At 47.0% G+C, this 20852-nt stretch overlaps 1 protein-coding gene across 1 annotated transcript; it reads right to left on the reverse strand.

Annotated features, from left to right (window-relative positions):
• Positions 1–654: 654 nt before the first annotated feature.
• On the reverse strand, positions 655–19994 carry GEMIN8 (gem nuclear organelle associated protein 8). Its single transcript, XM_045996250.1, has 5 exons — positions 19867–19994; positions 16058–16138; positions 11890–11934; positions 10862–11300; positions 655–1203 (listed from the first exon to the last, which is right to left on the reverse strand). The coding sequence occupies exons 2-5, from the start codon at positions 16124–16126 to the stop codon at positions 947–949; spliced, it is 810 nt and encodes a 269-aa protein (XP_045852206.1). The 5' UTR covers positions 16127–16138; positions 19867–19994; the 3' UTR covers positions 655–946.
• Between the last annotated feature and the right edge of the window lie 858 nt (positions 19995–20852).

Consider the following 20852-nt stretch of genomic DNA (forward strand, 5'->3'; position numbering starts at 1 on the left):
TTACAAATGGACTGTTCCATCAATTTTTAGATTTTTATCCTCAGAAATGTATTCTCTTCTCAAAGCAACATCCGCTATACATAGTAAAAGCTCAATTATACTTTCTCTACGACAGAGGATGCTGCAGAGGTGAGCAGGTTTGGGAATTACTGTTCTTTGCTTTCAATTCCGGGCGACATTCAAGCTCTGTAGAGATAATGAGATAACGGGAAAAATGTCAAGACCGTTATTCTCATTCCATTAGAGCAGCCGTTTGCAAACTACTGCCCACAGGCCAAATCTGGCCCGAGGACTGTTTTGAGAGATAAAGTTTTGTCCGAGCACACCCACACCCATTTGATTACTTCCCATCCACAGCTGCTTTCCGGCTGCGAGGGCAGAACAGAGTGGTTGCGACAAAGGCTGCGTGGCCTGCAAAGCCAGAAATACTCACTCTTTGCTCCTTTACAGGACACGCACGCTGACCTCTGCAGCGGAGAGAAGTGGCGTCTGTCCCACGGGGTCACTTTCAGTGGGGACTAAAGGAGTTCGAGCGGGAGAGGACATCTGACCCATTTAAGGCATGTGCGCTGAAGTTCAGGTGGGTTAAAGACAGGACAGAAGAAAATAGAAAAAGGCAAAAAAAACCCACAAAAAACTAGGCGGTGTCTCTAAGTGAGGACTTTAATGAACTGGCGAGTATCAGGGATATACATGAAAGCATGACATACATGAAATTATCACTTTGGATCAACAGAAAAGCTTTCACGTTGCCAACAGTACACATCTTGCTGACTTCAAGTGGCCAACGTGTTACATCCAGCCCTGAGACGGGCCCCCTGGGGCTTTGAAAGTGACATGCTTATTTCTCAGTATAAGAGAAATTTCCCTGAGAAGATGCACAGAAGGACAGATTCAGTGAATCCAAAAGGAAGGGGCTGATGGCTGGGTACGCGGCGCCCCGGGCTCAGAACTTGAGCGGGATGACTGGCCAGTACTTGGGCTGCTTCCTGTCACAGTGCTTGTCGAAGCTCAGCTGCACGGCGGCCTCCATGGCCTGGATCTTCGCGGCACTGTCCCCATACAAGCGCTTCATCTCGGCCTGGCGCCGCTCGCCGGGCCTCTCGGAGGGGGGGTGCACCGAGCGGTGGGTGCTGTAGTACAGGTCGTGGTCGGCGTTCACGTAGTCGTCCAGGCGCTGGGCGTCCAGCTGCTGCTGCCGCCCTGAGAACGAACCGACACGGCAGTGAGCCCGGGGAGCGGCTGCGGGCTGCGTGGCCAGGTTGGGCCGGCCGCGCCCGCCCAGATACCTGCACACCACTGCCCGCATGCCTAGGAAATGCACCGTTTGCTCATCTGGGAGACGACCCTGCTAGAAACCAGTTCCCAGCACCGTCGAACCTACGCACCGAGCCCCGAATACAGCTCTCCCTCTTCCATCTGCGCGGCTTGGCCGCCCACAAGCCGCGCCTCTGGAAGGGCTGGCGGAGCGCGCCTCGACTCACACACTGTGCCAGGCCAGCAGGGAAACGAAACGCTTCCTGCAAAGTCCAGGGTTGCAAGAAGTAGTAGTTCAGCCCACAAATAAGGTGCTGGGAGAAAAAGTCAGCCCCGCGTTCGAGGTACTGATTTTAGGTGATCCGGAACAGAGCAAGCGCTGGTACTAGGGGATTGCAGCGACGATCCCCGATCCTTCTACACGGAGGCACGGAGCACGCGAGGAAATGGAGTCACATAACATAACACTTGCCCAAGGAGACAGGGCCGGGCCAGGCTAATTCTGCCCATGGAAGGAAGAGCTTCACAGCTCAGCTTGGGCTAAATTTCAAGAGACAGAGCCACGTGATTCTAATCCCACGGATGTAAATGGATTCTTGTAAAGCAAGAAATCCGGTGTATTTTCCCCTGTATAGGTTTTCCTGAAACAGGTCCCAGTATCAGAACTTCTGTTCTTATGTATACAGAAGCAAAGTATCCCTGCATCAGGTAAAATTTAGCCAGCTGACAGATTTGTGTAGGCCACTCTGTGGGGAACAGAGAGACGGAGGGAGAGTAGAACGCACACTCCAAGGAAGGAGTGAAGATGGTTATAGGGGATAAAACAATGACATAAACCACGCCTAAAGTGAGCAGCAAGGAATGCCTGTGGCCAGGCAGTCACGCTCCTAAGTCTGTCATTCGCACGTATCCCCTTGGAGTTGGAGGGAAGGAGCTTTGGACACCCGGGAACACGACAAACGTGGGCGGCCACTTGTGAGTCAGCACATCCGCAGCTTCTCTGTGACTGCAGGAGGTCACCTACAGATAGGCCAAACGCCTGCCAAGCAGGTACGCGCAATGTAACCGCTCCCTTACCCGCAAACGGGAGACGTGGCTGACTTGCTGTGAAACGCAGAACTGAACCAAAACACTGGCGTAATGTGCAAACGAATGGGAGGTCAGTGAACCACTTGTTTCTCGGTTTTGGTCTTCTTGCCCGTCTGACACCTTAGGATGTAAACTGTTCAGTTCCCACGGGTGCTTACGTCTTATATCCCCACCCTCCAAAGACCACTCCTCTGAAAGCGGGACATTTCCACATTAGCCAGGGACAGCTGTTCCCTCTGCCACCTATGGGAGCCCTGGGCTGCTACCGGCCCTTGGACCCGTTTCCTCCTGGGCCCGGAGGAAACAATCCCGTGGTGGGGGGTGGGGAGAGGCCTGCGGGGGGCCCAGGGCCTGTGCATCTAGAGGACAGAGGTTCCCAGACTGCAGTCCTTTTACTTTCCCATTTGTCCCAAGACTATAATCAGCCTCGCCGACAGATCTGGTGACACAGCAGATGTTCAACTTCCTGTGTGAGTCTGAGGCTGCACATTTCCAAGTCCGAATAAACACCGGATCCACACTATCTTACCAAGTGTTGCTCTCTGCCGCCAGGATACGTGAATGTAACCTTCTTCCTTTAGCATCTTACTTTTTTCTTTTCCTGATAATTTACCATGGTTCTGCTACTCTTGTGACCAAAACTACCTTACAGGTAGGAACTCAGTGTAACCATTCTCCATCGAGATGCTTTCTTACGGCTGACATCTGTCGATGAAGCACTGTTAAAAGGAGCCAGGTGCAGCCGCCAGTCCACGTAGCCAGTGCAGCTTTCCAAGTTCACACCTGGCACGTGCTCATGGGGTGCCCTCACAGGGTTTCGGCTTATGAAGCTCATTCCGTGTAAGAATGACAGGATAAGAGACACAACCCTCTGTTCTCAATTCTTTTCTTGTATCTCCTTCCTATTCGGGTCTCCTTATGAAAATTTAAGACTCAACCCTTGTCCTCTCCCGGCCTTGAAAAGAGGCTTGGGGCTTTCCTGGTTTCCAGTATGGCGGGTAGGTGCCCTAAAACACAGACCTAAAGGGCGGGAAGGAAGCCTGTCCCCTGTGCTGACCGGCTCTTGCTAAAACCCGCCTGTGGAAGTCATGCATGGGGAGAGGGCACTGTCACCTTCGCCAGCCGCCGCCATCCCCGGGCCCCGGAGGACACAATGCCTGACACTAAGCAGGTGCTCAGGAAATGGCTGTTGAGAGAAAGTCTGGACAGAGGCCATACATTACTTTTTGTAAACGGCTGTTTCTTCCAGATGCTGTTAAAGAAGAATGATGACAGCTCAGGGAGAGAGAAACAGATGGTCAAATCTGAAAAGGTGCCGGGCAGAGCTCCCCTCCAGTGGGTTCCTCAGAGCCTCCACGGCAGAGAGGCTGAGGGAGAAGGGGTCTCATCTTGTTGCTTTCCTTCTGAGTCACCGTGCCTCTACTTACTCGAACAATTATAAAAAAAGTCCTACGGCTGGACTGCAAATTTGAAAAGCATCAACCTAAAACCAATGCGCTCAGACGGGCTGGACGTGGGGAGCTGCCGCTAGCATCTGGAAGTACTTCAGCTTTTTGTTTTTTAAAGATCTTATTCATTTATTTGACAGAGACAGAGATCACAAGTAGGCAGAGAGGCAGGCAGAGAGGGGAGCGGGACGCAGGCTCCCCGCTGAGCAGAGAGCCCGATGCGGGGCTCGATCCCAGGACCCCGAGATTGTGACCTGAGCCGAAGGCAGAGGCTTAACCCACTGAGCCACCCAGGGGCCCCAGTACTTCAGCTTATACCGACTTAGGGGACCAAGCAAACTTCACAACAGAATATACTCGTTTGAAGGCATCCCTTATTCTGTTTTCTATTTACTGTTCCTTCCTCCCGATGAAGGAAAGGCTTCTCCATCACTAGCAGTCTTTCTTCCTGTCAAAACAAGGTGAGGGCTCAACCAGATGGGAATCACCTGACTGAAGCAGAGAAGAACATCCCACTTCAGACGGAACAGGTGCCGTGTCACGGAGCAGCTGATCGTTCTTTACTGAAAACAGCTGTGGGACTCAACGTTCCCCACTGCCTTTTCTTCTATAGGCTATTCTAATAAAAATCGGAGTATAGGGGCGCCTGGGTGGCTGAGTGGGTTGGGCCTCTGCCTTTGGCTCGGGTCATGATCTCGGGGTTCTGGGATTGAGCCCCGCATCGGGTTCCCTGCTCAGTGGTGAGCCTGCTTCTCCCTCTCTGCCTACTTGTGATCTCTGTCAAATAAATAAATAAAATCTTAAAAAAAATCAGAATATATTTTTAGATTTCAGGTTTAATGCAGGGCTGGAGTGGGTTGAATAGTGTCCCCCCCCACATTCACATCTACATGGAACCTCAGAATAGACCTTTTTTTTTTTTTTTTTGAAACAAGGTCTTTGCAGATGTAATTGAAGATCAAGATGGGATCATATGGGATGAGTGTGGACCCCAAACCCAATGAGCGTGTCCTTATGAGAGACAGAGAAAGAGACACGGTGGGGGAGGGGACCAGGTAACCGAGGAGGCAGGACTGGAACTCTGTCCCCACAGACCAGTGAACACCAGGAGCCACCAGAGGCTGGGAGGAGGCAAAGTCCCAGAACCTTTGGAGGGAGTGGGTCCAGCTGACACCTTGATTTCAGACTTCTGGCTTCCAGAACTGAGAATCAATTTCTATTGTTTTGAGCCCATTTATGGTCATTTGATACTGCAGCCCTAGGAAACTAATATAAAGGTTAATATGCATATAGGGTTAAAACAAGAAAACAGTAACATCCTATTAAGGACAAACGCTACTGGATCCCGTCTGGGTTCAGGATACATAACCTTGCTATCTTCCCCCTCAATCTATCAATTTACATGATGCTACCACCAATGTGGACCTACAGTTAACAAAGGCAAAAAAAATCACGAGGAGTGACTTAGATTTTAGAGGACCTGACCCAGCGGGAAAAACATTCATTCAGTATTCCACAGATAATTAGCCCAAAGGCAGAACATTCTGGAAGACAAAGCACTAAGACAAGTGAGTTTCAATGTTATTTTTCCTCATTTTTCTAGGATCAGCATGTCCTTCTGACTGTATTCTCTGCTACGCTGCCAGAATTAATGATTTTAGCACAACCGAGCACAAGTACAGGCTTGATTTATGTCACAAGTGACTCGCTTCTGGCTTGTCACTTCTGGCTTGTCGCGACACACTCGGAACACAGGTGCTTGCCAGCAGACCTGGAGCCGTTTCTGCTGGGCTGTCGTCCTCACCTCCCATCCCTCTCCCTCCAATGAAGGAAGTCAGTGGGTGATTACTGTTTTCGGTTTTAGAATAAGAGCGCACTTCCATCCTGCCCTTCTACTTTTCTTCAGCCTTTTATATGCATCCTCCTCCCTCCGATTGGTTTTCGGTACCTCGAGCATCGGACTGGATGGGACACGTGCGCAGTGGAACCGTGTTCGGTCAGGAGGACGGCACAGTGGCTCAATACGGCGCCGTTCACTATATCCTCGAGGTTTTCCCCAGGGGGTGGACTGAGGGCGAACTGGCTGGGGTTCCAGTGGACTGACGGAAGGTCTGGTAATGAAAACTGGTCTAAACCTTCCAGCTAATGTCTAAATGTCTAAAAGCTAATATCCAGCTAATGTCTAAAAGCACTGCTGGGTCCTGTGGTAAGAACAGCACGTTGAGTGCTAAGTGGGGAGTGGACTTACCCCCTTTCTTTATCTCTTGATGCCAAGGGACCCCATCCCTCAAGCCTAGAGCATACTCCATTTTCCACCACTACCCCGTGAAATTTCTCTCATGGCTGAGTTCATGGACTCTGCTTGTCACTGCAAAGGTACCCACGGACCAGGCCACAGATGGCTCTTCTAGCTATCAGGTTTTTTTTGTTTGTTTGTTTTAAGATTTTGTTTATTTGACAGAGAGACAGAGAGAGCACAAGCGGGGGGAATAGCAGAGGGAGAGGGAGAAGCAGGCTTCCCGCCAAGCAGGGAGCCCGATGTAGGGCTCAATCCCCGGACCCTGGGATCATGACCTGAGCCGAAGGAAGATGCTTAACCATCTGAGCCACCCTGGCGCCCCTAGGTATCAGTTTTTAACTTGATTTTGTCTCCTCTTCCCAACTGGGTTTGAGCTCTTTGTGAATATGTCTCTGTTTTGACCCAAAGGTTACCCCCAAAACACAGAGGATAATATCTGATTGGCTCAAGCCTGAGACAACAGTGGTGGTGTTTGTTCCAGAGGCTTTCTGCACTGGGAATGATAACTTTCACTCATCTCCCTTCTAAGTATTAGGACCATATCCTTGCAGTCTCTACTGATGGTTATTTATGACTAAAACATGGTACTTTTCTTAACAATAAACATTTTTCCTAAGAGATAATTGAAAACATAGCTGACCTTTAAAACTCCACAACTGTCTACTTTCCCATAAGTAATGTTACCAGTGAAGTTTTGAATAACGGAAGTATCTCATTAGGAAATGACATATAACATAATCAAAAGCATGTCTGTTCCCACCACACAGAAGGAGTTCTTTATTTTCCTACTTAGTTTTTTTTTTAATCACTAAAATATGTTAGAGATTATCTGGAAGAGCAGTAATCATAAACAAGAACATGCTGTCCAGTATGAAGGATTTTATTCTAAGAAAATATTAAATAAGACTCCGATGATGATGAATTATGTAACATATAGACTCCTGTGGAAGTAATACCGAAAAATAGAATTAAATTTAGCTATATTTTTCCCTGCTAGTGATAAATTTCATAAAATTCTGTATTCTCTAGATGATCTCTATTCAAAGCCGAATTTGCCTTTATTGAATAAGTAGCTTCTAGTGGTTCAAAGAGCAAAACAAAACAACTTTTAACTAAGTATTCACACTACTCAGGTCCCTAATCGCTCCTAAAACATATCCCAACTGTGTATGTAGCGAAACTTCCACGAACACTTCTAGTGAAGATAATGGGCCGGAAAGCACCTCGGACATTCACAGCGCTTACATCTGAGTTCCATCCCTCAGCATTGCTCGAAGCAACAGTACGGGGCAATATTCATCCTCCATGCCACCGAAAGCGCTGGTGAAAAAAATAATGCCCGCTGTTTTTGGTGGTCCAGGGTCAGGCCCCGGCAGCTTCTAAGTCTTTACCAGTCAGATCAGACTCTGACCCCACAGCATGTTTGCGCCCTTGCCAGACCATCTCCTTTTCTCCCAAAGACCTGGTAATATTTCCAGGGCAGACCGCAGGGCACAAAAGCATCGCGGAGACCCTAAGACAAGCAGTTTTTGATTATGCTACAACTACACGTTTACAAAGCACGAAGCAGCAGAAACTCGATGTGTTGAGTGCTGTTATTAGTGATATGGAAGTGGGTTCATTTTCCCATGCATTTCCCTATATTGTTACATCAGGCAAGAATGTCCTTGAAATGGACTAAATGTTGTGTTAATGACTGATGAAACTACGTTCATGACTAAATAGGATCGATACCAAAACTTTAATTCTTTTCCTTTTTAAAGACTCTAAGTCAATTTAAGAATTTAGAAAGTGCAAAGCAGAAAAGACTTTGTTTGGAAGCCACAGAACATCTTTACTGAAAATATGCAGACTCTCAGTCAAGCGCTAACACAGCATCGGAGTAAAATCTGGTTAATGACACGCACTAAAGGATGAGTTATCAGCAACTAACCCTTACAACTAACATTTCTTGGGCACAGACTTCGTGCCAAGCCTGGTTCTCTCACTTATCGTTTATTATCTCACTGAATCTTCAGAATTACCACTCCACTGATTAGGATCCCCTTTCACAGGTCAGGTGACTGAGGCACAGTCTGACCAGGATAGGTGACCCACAAGCTAAGTGCCTCTGGCTGATGAGTGGTGGGGGCGGGCGGGACTCTAACGTGAGCGCTTCTGGCACGGTTCGCTCAGTATAATATTATTAATAGTAACGTATACACGGAAGAATGAGGTTGACGATGAAGGCTGTATGGGATTTCACAAAATTCCCTTTTTTATTGGTTTACTGTCTACATCATGGTAAGACAAGTATGTAACAGTTTTTCCAAAGGGATGGGAAGACCCGTGTAGTTCACTTCATGTCTCACTCGCAGATGGCACGTTGGGACAAAGAAAATTCCCACAGGGGGATTGCATTAGTTTCCTAGGGCTGCTGTAACAAAGCACCACAAACTGGGTGGCTTAGCATAACAGAAGTTTCTCATCTCACAGGTGTGGAGGCCAGAAGTCTGAGATCAGGGCACGGGCAGCAGGGCCATGCCCCTTCTGAAGGCGCTAGGGAAGATCCGGTCCAGGCCTCTCTGCTAGCTTCCAGCGGCAGAACTCCAGTCTTCCCGTGGCCTTCTCCCTGGCTGCATGTCTACCTCTGCGTGCACATGGTTCCTTTTCGAAGGGCCCTAGTCGTACTGGATCAGGGCCCACCCTAAAGATCTCATGTTAACTTGGTTACCTCCATAGAGACTCTATGTCCACATGAGGTCACACCCTGAGGCCGGAGCGGGGGAAGGATAGGACTCCAACAGATCTTTTTTTTTTAGGGAAGGAAATTCAACCCACCACGGTGATGACAACAGTGCAATCTGGAGCCCTGAGGTCAACTCGGCGGATATGGGAATAACACAAAACCAAATATGAAGTTCACCGAAGCCTAACTCACTTTGTAAAATGTCCCGCACAAGCACAGCAAGCTTAGCACTTTATGGGATACTTGAAAACCCTGATTTAAGGCTCATAATTATTACCAAAATCATTCACTCATTCAAAAACGGTATTAAGTGTTAGGCACAACTTAGTCGGTAATTTTTATGACCTTTTTTTTTTTAAACTCACCTAGAATTCTACCTGACCAAGGCAAGAGGAGGAACGGTTCTTAGCCACATCTGTAACTGAACAGCTGACGTCGGAAAGACACATTTCCTTACTTTAGTTTCATTATCACCACATCTATTTTTATTTGAATAACTATGTATATCAAGTTTATTTTAAATGAGCAGATAATTCAAAATGGCCTTTTGGATGGTTGGGGTTTGCTTCCGTCCCTAATTAGAACTGCTATCATATACATATTAATCTGTGGAGGGAAACACGTTATTTTACCCTGTAGTAAGGACAAAAGAAAGAAACCCCACATGCATCGTATTTTTTCCAAAGCTATTAAAAAACGGCATTCCAGCCGAACGTGGACATGCTGGAACACCTCCTCTCCTTCATCACTGTATACGTTTCAGACACTAAAAGGCACGATACCTTATACAAAGCTCACCGCTCAGTTCCTGGCACCCTGCGGGGATCGATCAGCCCATCACCAGGAAGACACAGATCAACCAAAGATGGAACCCCATCTTGGCCATCCCCAGACTTCCATGTTTCTGTTTATCTTGTTTCTTTTGATTTATTAAAAACATTCTAAGTAGGGGCACCTGGGTGGCTCAGTGGGTTAAAGCTGCTGCCTTCGGCTCAGGTCATGATCCTGGGGTCCTGGGATCGAGTCCCGCATCGGGCTCTCTGCTCAGCAGGGAGCCTGCTTTCTCCTCTCTCTCTCTGCCTGCTGCTCTGCCTGCTTATGATCTCTGTCTGTCAAATAAATAAATAAAATCTTTAAAAAAAAAAACATTCTAAGTAAAGTATCATATAATTAGAACTCAATAAAAACAATACTGAGACTAGATACTGGTTATAAGGAGAAAAGCATTTGTGTATCTGTTTGAGACACTTCAAATGGAAACAGTCTGGTGAATTCTCATAGTTCTAGTTCTTTGTAGGAACTCGGTAAGAAATTATAAAACATTTAAAAAAAAGGAAATTCCTGCTTTGCCATGGAAGAGGGAAAAGCATTATCATGTTTCTATAACCTTAAGAGCAGACCGCTTCGGCGCGGGGTCAGACCAGAAAGGTTTGAGTCCCCATTTTGTGGCTGTTCGGGTTCACACTGACCTCTGCTCCGATGCTGCTTAAAAACTAAGGCCTGGCAGCTCGCTAGCGAGGAAGCCTCAGAGCCGTGTAGCGATGAGCTGACGGCAGTATTTGAAAAAAAAAAACAACAAAAAACCCAGCAGTCTCAGGGACAAAACCTAATCCCTAAGTTTGTGCCAGAGGAAGCAGCCCAGGAACTGGGAGTCAGACAGACTGGATTTGAACCCCAACAGCTCGTTACTAGCTGTGTGCCATGCAGTAAGTCAATGGACCTTCTGAAAGGTCACCTGCCTCATTTGTGAAGTGGGGGGCACGGCCCTGAGGGGCTGGGGGCAGATCAGAGAACACAGGCACACCCCCGCGCACACCCCCCCATCTGCGGTCTGCTACTCAGTAGACGGCAGAGGTACCACCGGGACAAGCCTTGCTCCAGAGCTACAAAAAAGTGCTGTCTGAAAATAGCTCTGGAAGCTGACAGAGCTGAGGTGGGACAGGATGTGGTTCGGTAGGAAGTTACAAAATAACCCGAGGGAAGAAGGCAACGCGAAAGGCAGGACAAGGAAAGGAGCGCACAGGGCGGGCGCACACTTACGTCGCTCTTCCCGGTGCCTCTCGGTCTGGGCGAAGTACTGGCGCAGTTCCTCTGTGATCTCCATGTTGCTCAGGTCGCACTCCACTCCCCCATCGGACTCGGACTCCGCCGCCTCCTCCTCGGCAGGCCAAGCTCGGTGTTCTCTGGGGCGGGCGGCTGGATGCTGCCCGGACCTTCTAGAATGTGAAGAAACGCAGTGCGAGTCCGTGGAGGCCGGGAGATGGTCACGAGAGGGCTGAGGCTTGGCCTTGTTCGTGTGAGGGCTCTGAGGAAGAGCCACAGGAGGGAAGGCCCACGGGGAACCGAAGTAAGATTCCACCGCCTTCCTGTAGGCACTGTGGTGGCTGCGCATCCAGGCCATCGCCTGATGATAATGGCGCCAGTATCTTGCATAGACTGGATGAAAAGACCAAGGCTCAGCGGCTTTCCAGGATGCCACCTAGAGAATAAAGGGAGGTGGAAGCCAGATGCCACACAGCTCTTCCTCAAGAGAACCCGCAAGTACTAAACTGGCTGAACAACACGTTATCTACCGAGTATCCAGGAAATACCAACTCTACGTCAGGACGCTACCACCGGGCCAAAGAGGACACAGGACAGGTCCATGCCCACAACGGACACGACGTGCGTGTGCATGAGGTACGCACAGGACTCAGTTTAACGTGATGGCCGCAAAAAAGTGGGGACAGAGGCTAATGATGATCATTTTTAGGTAAGATGCACGGAGAGATACGGACATCGACCACTTTGGGCCTCTCTACCCACTGGAACCTAGCGCCTAGTTCCAAGAACCGCATGGACTAATGTCCTCTGGTCCCTCCCTCACTGGCCCCCTAAACAGCCGCTGGTCGGGGCCACTCTCGGTAGCTGGACAAAGGCTGTCTAGCAACCTGCCCACTGGTGCCTTTACTTTTCCCTTCTGGATGTATTTCTTTCTTTGGTCTTCTCCGTCATGGGATGAGAATACCAAGACCCTAATGGCTAAAATTTACCCTTTGCTCATGAGTTAAAAAAAAAAAAAATCTTACCTTTGCTGTCATCTCTGGTTGTGGAGGTCCAAATGGGCGCTGCAACTGGGAAAGGACAAGCACAGAGCAAACATCTGGTCAGTGCACGTGGGGGACACTTGTGGCTACTTCAGGGCTTACAGAGCATCCCCTCAGAGGCTGGCTCTTCTGAGCACCACGCCTGGCCTTCACACAACAGACACTACAGGGCCCTGGCACGTGGGAGGGGTCCCCTTACGTATGATTAAGTGGCTCAAAGGACACTGCATTTTTCAAACATTTGTTTACCTATTGAAAGTAAAGACTGGAAAGAACCATACAGTTAGTGGCTAGCACCTGTATTAAAAATATTAATACAGAACAGGAACTAATAATATACGACTCTCCCTGCCTAAGCACTCTGCATCACTGCAGGAGAAACTGTTCCCCGGAGACTCTCCACCAATCGCCTGCACAGAACGCCTTTGCTCAGCAGCCTTGCTCAGCCAAGATTTACTCCTTTCGCCCCTGCCTACCTGCTAGTGATGTACTGGCGTGGCAGAGGGTACCGAAAGGCAAAGTTTAATCTGCAGCGATATCTGCTGTGAGCCAGTTAAAACAATTTTATTTTTTCTCCTTCCTGCTCCGGAGTTCAGAGCTACTAAAATGCCACAGTATGTCAGGATATACTTAAAAAAAGAAAGTTAAACAAAACATCCTGGGGCATCTGGCCGACTCATTCTGTAGAGCATATGCAACTCTTGATCTCAGGGTCATGCATTCAGACTCCACACTGAGTGCAGGGATAACTTAAAAAAGTTAAAATTAAAAAAAAAAAAAGCAATATCCTAAAATGCACGAGAACTGAAGCATCCGTGAGATGAAACCACTAACACAATGTGGTGCTGAGCCAACAGCTACTTGGATTTTGAAACTCTGGGAAATCAGATACAGAAGGAGACCTGTTTTTTCCTCCTTCACTTCATGAGAGGGCAGCATTTAAAAATCTCTTAACCTTAAGAAATAAACTTGACTTATTTTGTAATCTCTATCAGATGTTCTGCTATGGTTAATGTGGAAAACTGAGCTGTCAAATTGACCACATCTTTTAAGATTTAGCCTGAAGAGAACCATTCACTTTCTTTTTAAATACAACAGGCTTTCCAACAGGCTATCTCTAAGAGGGCTGACCTGATCTTGTATAAATAGATCTTAAACACAGCCCACACTTCTTATTCCCTGTTCTAAATTCAAGAATATGCACACATGCAGTGAGTGTAAACTGGAAAAAATCTAATCCACGCAGTGAAAATATAAGTGTAAATTACGTTCGCAATACTTATAAAACTACAATTTAAAGGTTTAAAACGTGAGCAATTATCTGAAAACCTGGCTAACTGCCTACGTGCTTTACAAGCTACTGAAGAAAAACAAAAGTCAATACAATTAAGGGGTTAACCACCCGGAGGAGTAACACTACACAAATGAAATTATGGTAGACATCAGTACATACTTGAGCGCTAAACTGTGAGGTGCGGCCAATAAGTGGCTAATTCATTCCAGATCGGTTTCATATTTGTATCACTGAAATCTGAGCATTTTCCTAAGAGCCTGCAGCACATAATGCCATTAAAGTGAACTTTAATGTGTGTCTTAATCAAATTTGTTTTAGAGATTAACAAGTAGCACAGGAATTGAATTTGAAAAGTCAACAGGGCATCTGTGTGTCTTCTGGAAATTAAGAGTTTTGAATCCAGACTTCAGTGCCTTGTAAAATGTACTTAGAACCAGGTCAATGTAAATATTAATTATCCCGAACTGGGAAGGTCTGGCTTCAGCCTCAAAGATGCCATAAACTTTATCGTCACTGAACAGTACTTCAGACCTTGGGAAATCCTGCTTTTATTTATAACTGGGAAAATCCAGCCTGGCTTTAAAAGTCTTTGTACCAGTATTCTGAAAATGTACAAGATGGCTTAGGAGAGGCTGCACTTTGCAGAGCTGGAAGTGTAGGCACGCGCCATCAAGTAGGCGACTGTTTAAGAGGCTCCGGTGTAATTCAGCACGTTCACCAGGCTGCTCGAATGTCAATGGCTGTGATTAAAAGGGGGCACGGAGAGCTAATTTGAGGAGAGCCTACTTATTTATGCCTTTGATTTGACAAATAACTTGCTAGAAGGGCTGCCATGTTACACGGTCTCAGAGATCACACGAGGCATGCCCTGACTGCTTCTGCGAGAAGGAAGCCCGGACAGCGGGCTGAAGAAAGCCGGTTGCAGGTTTTGGAGCACAAGCAGCTGGGATTCAACCTGGTGTGCCAGTGCCCTACGAAGCAGACCAACTAGTCAGCTAAGGCACTGGACGCTTTCAAGACCCAGGCTGTTAAAGAAAGCTGAGTTTATCTTAATGATGGAATACAGGCATCTTTGACATCGATTTTATTCTGATAGTGCTTCCTCTTTTGGCCGCTGGGACACGTCTGAGCAAATCCGCCACCATCCTCCGGCAAGTTAAGAGCCCGGAGCTTTGTGTCGCATATGCTCATTTACCCCTGGCTCTATTATTCTCCCTCCCCAAATTCCAAAACCTATCATAGACTTTTACATTGTTAAGTATTTTAAGACTCCTAAAATCCTACAGATATTCAACTGAAAGCAGTTCCTGAGAATGAATGACAAATTAAGTAAATTTCTCAGAAAGGAAATGAAAGAAGGTCTAGAAAAATATGTCTAAAGGAGTAGCCGTTTGCATGCAGCTTTGTAATTACTGTTTTGTTTTTTCCAGCATTACTCTTGGTATTTTACATCAGCAAAAATTTTTTTTTTAGAGAGAGAATCTTTTTTATTTTTTTAAAAATATTTTATTTATTTCTTTGACAGAGAGAGAGGTCACAAGTAGGCAGAGAGGCAGGCAGAGAGAGGGAGAAACAGGCTCCTCACTGAGCAGAGAGCCTGATGCGGGGCTCGATCCCAGGACTCTGAGATCATGACCTAGCTGAAGGCAGAGGCTTAAACCACTGAGCCACCCAGACGCCCCTACCAGCAAAATTTTTGTGTAAAGGGCCAAAGAGTAAGTATTTTGGGCTTGTAGGCCACATACAGTCTTTGTCACACACTCTTCATATTCTTCTTCTTCCTTTTTTTTTTTTTAAATTTAAAAACAACCCAGGATGCCTGGGTGGCCCAGTCGGTTAAGTGTCTGCCTTTGGCTCATGTCATGATCTCGGGGACCTGGGATCGAGCCCTGCATTGGGCTCCCTGCTCAGTGGGGAGTCTGTTTCTCCCTCACTGTCTGCCCGTCACGCCCCCAGTTCATGCTCTTTCTCTCTTAAATAGATAAAATCTTGACAAATAAATAGATTTAAATTTAAATAAGTAAATTCAAAAACAACCCTTTGACAATGTAAGCACCATTCTTAGCTCCCAGGTAGGGACGAAAACAAGCTGTGGGCCATCCTTTGCCAGCCCCAGCTTCACGCGGATACACCATTCGGCCGCACAGACCCCGCGGTCAGGATGCAGGGTACTCTCATCCTTGCTCATTCCCCACATGGCCATCCGTGGAGGAACACTGTGATTCTCTCTCGCCTCGTAAATGATTAGGCTTGGAGTAAGCCTAGTGGAAGCTAGACAACGGTGATGATGACCACCAGGAATCCTGGTGACCAGTTCCTAGTATCTGGGACAAAAGAATCGTCTTAATAACTAAATAAGGAAACTGGACCATTTCTTCAACATCTACAGAGATAGTTAAAGACTTAATTAAAAAAAAAACCACACCAAACTCCTGAAATCAATTGGGCTTATAATGCACGTGTAGTGCCATGATTTCTGATGGAGACCCTACGAGTTGCCATGGGCAGCAACCCCAGAAGGGTGGGAAGCAGGAGAGAGCTCTCAGACTCTCTTCCCTGGAAGAAAGAATACGTATCCCTTCCTGCTAGGTGCATCAGTTAGCTCCTAAGGAAAGGCGATAACCTCCTCTAAGAATGGGTCCTGTTAACTTTTTCAAACCGGCTACTCTTTCTACATAGAGAATTTAAGGACCTTTAAAAAAAAAAAAAAGCCTGGGTTTCTGAAAAGCCAACATGAAACTAATCGTAGAGATTAAAGCAACGCTTTCAGCCACCAGTTCAAAGGGAAGCGAGCTTATGGTCACAGCCGATTTAGATGCCTTTCAAAGGTCTTTAAGTTTATCTTTCATTTGCCACCTCTTTGGGAGTGTCTCCTACTCCTGCTGCACACGTCTTCGCGGACTGAACAGCAGCTTTCCTCCTCATGGGATGGTGGGGCTGAAAGAAAAGAGAATGGCAATGTCAGGGCAGGCCGGGATCCACAGTGCCACCAAACCGGCAGCCCTCCCCAGCGAGCACAATGGCATAATAGTCACTACCCAGCTGAGCCCGGGAGAGCACAGAGACCAAATTCATTGTCTGTCCTCAACCACCAGAGGAGGAAGGAAAAAAACAGCGCTGAGGTCATTCATGAAACACTGCCGAGGCCCGGGGCCCACTGGGAAGACAGTGCCCTGGGTCTTAAACCGTGTATTTTCCCATACAGCCTTTTTAAAAAAAACACATGCATTCGTCAATGAATCTGCTTATATTAGAGATGTATTTTTAAATGCATACATATACATGAGGCATAACAGACAAGAGCTTTGTTGTTTTTAATGGAAAAAATCCAACCATTTCCATCAAGTTATTAAAAAATTCCACAAGTAAGTCATGCGGCTTTGTTGAAAGATAGTGACAGTGTACGTATTCTTTTTACTGTGTGTTTCTATTCCGACAAATATAGGATCTAGGATGTGTCATTGCAACCAATAAGTAAAATAAAAACAGAAATTCCCCTCAAATAATAATGTGTACTCTGCAACTGGATTTTCCTCTCTATCCTCCTTTTCCAGTAGAATTCTGAAAATTAAATACGTGAAAACTCACCTGCTTTGATTTTTTGCATAGGAAGTCAGTCATTAAGCTATGCTGGCTCAAGTCCCTAAGGTCAAACCTTTCCAGTAAGGGTCCCAGTGGTTTGGTTCTCTGAACCAAACATGTAATTTAGAGGATCTAATATAGGCCTTCAGTGTATGTTTCAGGGTAGAAGGGGGTCTGCTGGAAATTGCTCAAAATAAATGAAGGTACAATGAGAAATGGAAATTACACGAAGTGAGTCATTTCTGTATTTGTAGTAATAACCCGATCAGAGAAGACGTCTTCCAAGAAGGCATACACCAGTAGTAACTTCCTGAACTAAGATTATAAAAAGGTTTTCTGACAGCATTGCTTCCTGCCCGCCACCCCCAGTGGCCTGATGGCAGTTTCAACTGGCCTGATGCCCTCAGGGACTCCCTCCTGCGGCTTAGAATGGTCCCTGCCGGGTAATGTGGACCACAAAGATAGCTCAAGACTGAATGTCTTCCCACCCTCAGGAGTCCAGGTTCTGTCTTGCAGCCAGACACGAGCCTCCCACAAGGGCACATAATATCCAGTTCAGAGAGCCTGCACCTCTCTGTCTATAACAACCACTGTTAAAACTGATGCGCGAGGGAGCCAAAAAAGTTTTATTTCCTTTTCACTCCTTCAACCCCAAACCCCAATTTACTCTCTTCCAGATGTTGCAGTTAGAAGTAATGTCACAAAGGAAGGCCCAGCATGGGGAAGGAGAAAGACCGAAAGGATGTAGTTAAGTGTTCTTTTTAAAAAAAAATACAAATAACCTTCCGCCCACAGAATGTTGTTGTTTAATTTGTCAGTAGGGTGATGGATTTGTGAGCAGATCTATTTGCAAGTTCACCAAATCCCCAGGTGGCTAATGTCAAGATCTTTTTTTTTTTTTAAAGATTTTATTTATTTGACAGATAAGAGACCACAAGTAGGCAGAGAGGCAGGCAGAGAGAGAGAGAGGAGGAAACAGCTTCCCGCTGAGCAGAGAGCCCGATGCAGGGTTCCATCCCAGGACCCTGGGATCATGACCCGAGCCGAAGGCAGGGGCTTTAACCCACTGAGCCACCCAGGCGCCCCTAATGTCAAGATCTTAAGTGAAATATGAGGCCACTCAAAGACAAAGTGACCCTCTGATCATGAACACAACAGGCAATGGAAGAGGTGAAGACTGGGATAACCAAGGGCATACTAGCAATACAACTCAAAAGAGGAAACAGGTAAGTTCACTTCACTCCAAGTGTATCCCTCACAAAGCAAAAGCTGGTGTGACTGTAAAGGACTAAGGGTTGAGCAGGCAGCTCAGGCAAGTTCAGAGCCTATCAGCAAAAGCCATGACTAGTTTAAAGTGGTTAAGCCCACCAGCAGATTTCAGAGGTTTTATTTCAAGTTTACTTCTATAAACACATAGATGGTAATTCCATTTGATCGCTGTGTTTCCTGAATTGAGATAGCACTAGGTCCCACTCATTTAATCAATTACTTGTAGGCATGGATTCTGTAATCTATTTCTTTTAAATTTCCTATTTTCCTTCCAGCATAAAAATCACAACTGTATTTTCTTGCCTTCGGATGCTGCTGAGATTGCTGTTTCCTGATAATAGTCTCTCCTCCTTCTACCCTCCCTAAGTAAACTAAGTAGCTAGTCACTCAAGTAACCCGTAAAGCCACAAATCTTTCCAGGAAGCAGACGTTTAAATACATTAGTATGTTTTCAAAACTATTTTCAACTCATCTGATCTTTGATCAATCACAGTTATGCTCTTTTTTTTTTGACGTGTCCAACTGTTCTAAGGGGGGATTTCCCATTGGGGAGAAGGGGTCCAAATGTTCTCCACCGAATTTGTAATCTCTCCAGCCTCCACTCTGGCCTTAATTGTTCAATTTCTCCCATCCTTCTCTTCTCACCCCATCTTTAAATGCTGGATCCTAAAAACCAAAATAATCCTTTACCATCTGTAAAACAGTTTTAGAATGAAAATTTCTCTCTGGCCTTTGGTTTATATACTTTCCCAGCAATGAACACAGAAGAGATCTGTACTCCTTCTGTGAACCTGTCTTCAGTTACACCTATCCCAAGTCACTAACCAAGGATCTTTAAAAATATAGGGCAGCTCTTGGCATTGCCATCCCAGAGGGGTCCGTTACAAACTGTATTTATAAGTTGTATTTGTAAATGTTATCTCCACCCCACAATTCATGGAAACTCTGAGAGCAAACAACCCCAGAAGTGTTATTAATCTTTAGCCTAGACTTTCTAGTAATGTCCTGACTTCTGGTACAAAACAGCCCAATACAGAACCTACCTAGCTTATGAAACAGCTTTAAAAATCATTCCTGATAAAGATAAAATTGTTCAGAACCATCTGATCTGTACTAATTAACTCCCAGGATTTCACAGCTAAAAGGTACTTCGTTGGTCCCTAGTTCAACTCCACTTAATGACGGAGGAAGAAAAGTGGGCAAAGACCTTCTCCACCTCCACAGGTAAGGCGCATAAAAGACCACAGTGGCCAAACGTTCCCTAGGTAACTTCCACCAAAATTCTGACCTCCCACAGAGGTCGAAGTGTGAGGGGGGGAAAAAAAACAAACCCTAAGTTTTGAGCAGACGGGCCGATATTCCAGACATCCCTCCAAGGATGAGGCTACCCTGGGCGATGTTCTGTTCAAACACCGGGCTGTATGGCCAAAGCCCGAATTCACTTTACAGACTTAGCTTAACACAGTGTTACTCAGCACCTCAGAATCACGTGGGGGAGTTTCATCAAAATACCGATGCCTGGGTCCCACTTCTACAGACTCGAATTTAATTGGTCAGGGATGGGTCCCCGAGCATCAAAAGCCATCCACCGATTCCGAAGCTCGGCGGAGTTTCCAGAGAGTCTCTGGAACCAGTCGCCTGTCACAATTAACCAGCAATAATTCAGGAATCTCACGGGCCCCGCGAGACGAGGCTAATTACGACCACGTGACAGGCAAGTTCTCGGCTCTCCCGGCATCTAAGGAAGCCAGGCTTCGGTGCCTCCATGCTCCTCCCTCACTCCCCAAAGGAAACCCAACCGTCCCCGGAGTCACCTCGTGGGTCCGTAGCTCGCGGATCTCGGGCGGTGGGCGAGCAGGGGACCTACTTCCTGTGAGGAGAAAGAAGGGGCACGAGAGGGAGGGGCTGTTGCCCGGGAGACCAGAAATGCACTTCCGGCGCGAATCACGTGACGTCCGCGCCGGAAGTCCGCGCACGGCGCCGCTGACGCCACGTCCGCTTCGCGTTCTGCGCCGCGTGGGAGACAATCTTGAGATGAGGCTCCGCCTTCTGGGGCGGAGCGTAGGGAAGGGCTGGAGGGAGGTGGTGGGCGGAGGGAGTGGGCGCAGCTCCGGTGTCGCGGCGCGGGTGTAGCACCTGTATCTCCGCTGACGCGTGTGGCGCGGCGGGAAGACGACGGTTTTGTCCCTGGGCAAGTTCCTTGACTGTCGCTCAGTTCCCTTATCTTCCCCCTCTTGCCTTTAGTTAGCCTTGTCTCTCTCTCTCTCTCTTTTTTTTTTAAACTAGCAAGTCTTGAGGTCCTGGCCCAGGAGGACACGCCCCGGCTTTGGAAGTAGCGTTTAGTTTATTAACCTCGGGAGCCTCGGATTCTCGCCCAAAAGATGGGAATAATCCCTAGGGCACAGTGCCTGGGGCGATAGAGCAGACCGGAGTTAGTACCTATTAACGTTATTTGTATCACAGGCATTGGTTAGCATCACAGAAGATTCGTTAATAACCAAGCGAAATCCACCGAAGTCTAAGGGCCATATCTCCTCTGGGGTAATTGGGCAAACCGTGGCAAGAGCCCTAAAAAGGGCATACTTTTGTCTGACAATTTTCACTTCTGGGAACTTATTCCAAGGAAAAACAGATGTTAAACCGGATGTGCACTGCAGAATTATTTTTAAAAGTGAAAACGAGGGCGCCTGGGTGGCTCAGTGGTTAAAGCCTCTGCCTTCGGCTCAGGTCATGATCTCGGGGTTCTGGGATCGAGTCCCGCATCGGGCTCTCTGCTTGGCGGGGAGCCTGCCTCTGCCTA

The sequence above is a fragment of the Meles meles genome, chromosome X (genome assembly GCF_922984935.1).
Source record: "Meles meles chromosome X, mMelMel3.1 paternal haplotype, whole genome shotgun sequence".
NCBI lineage: Eukaryota > Metazoa > Chordata > Mammalia > Carnivora > Mustelidae > Meles > Meles meles.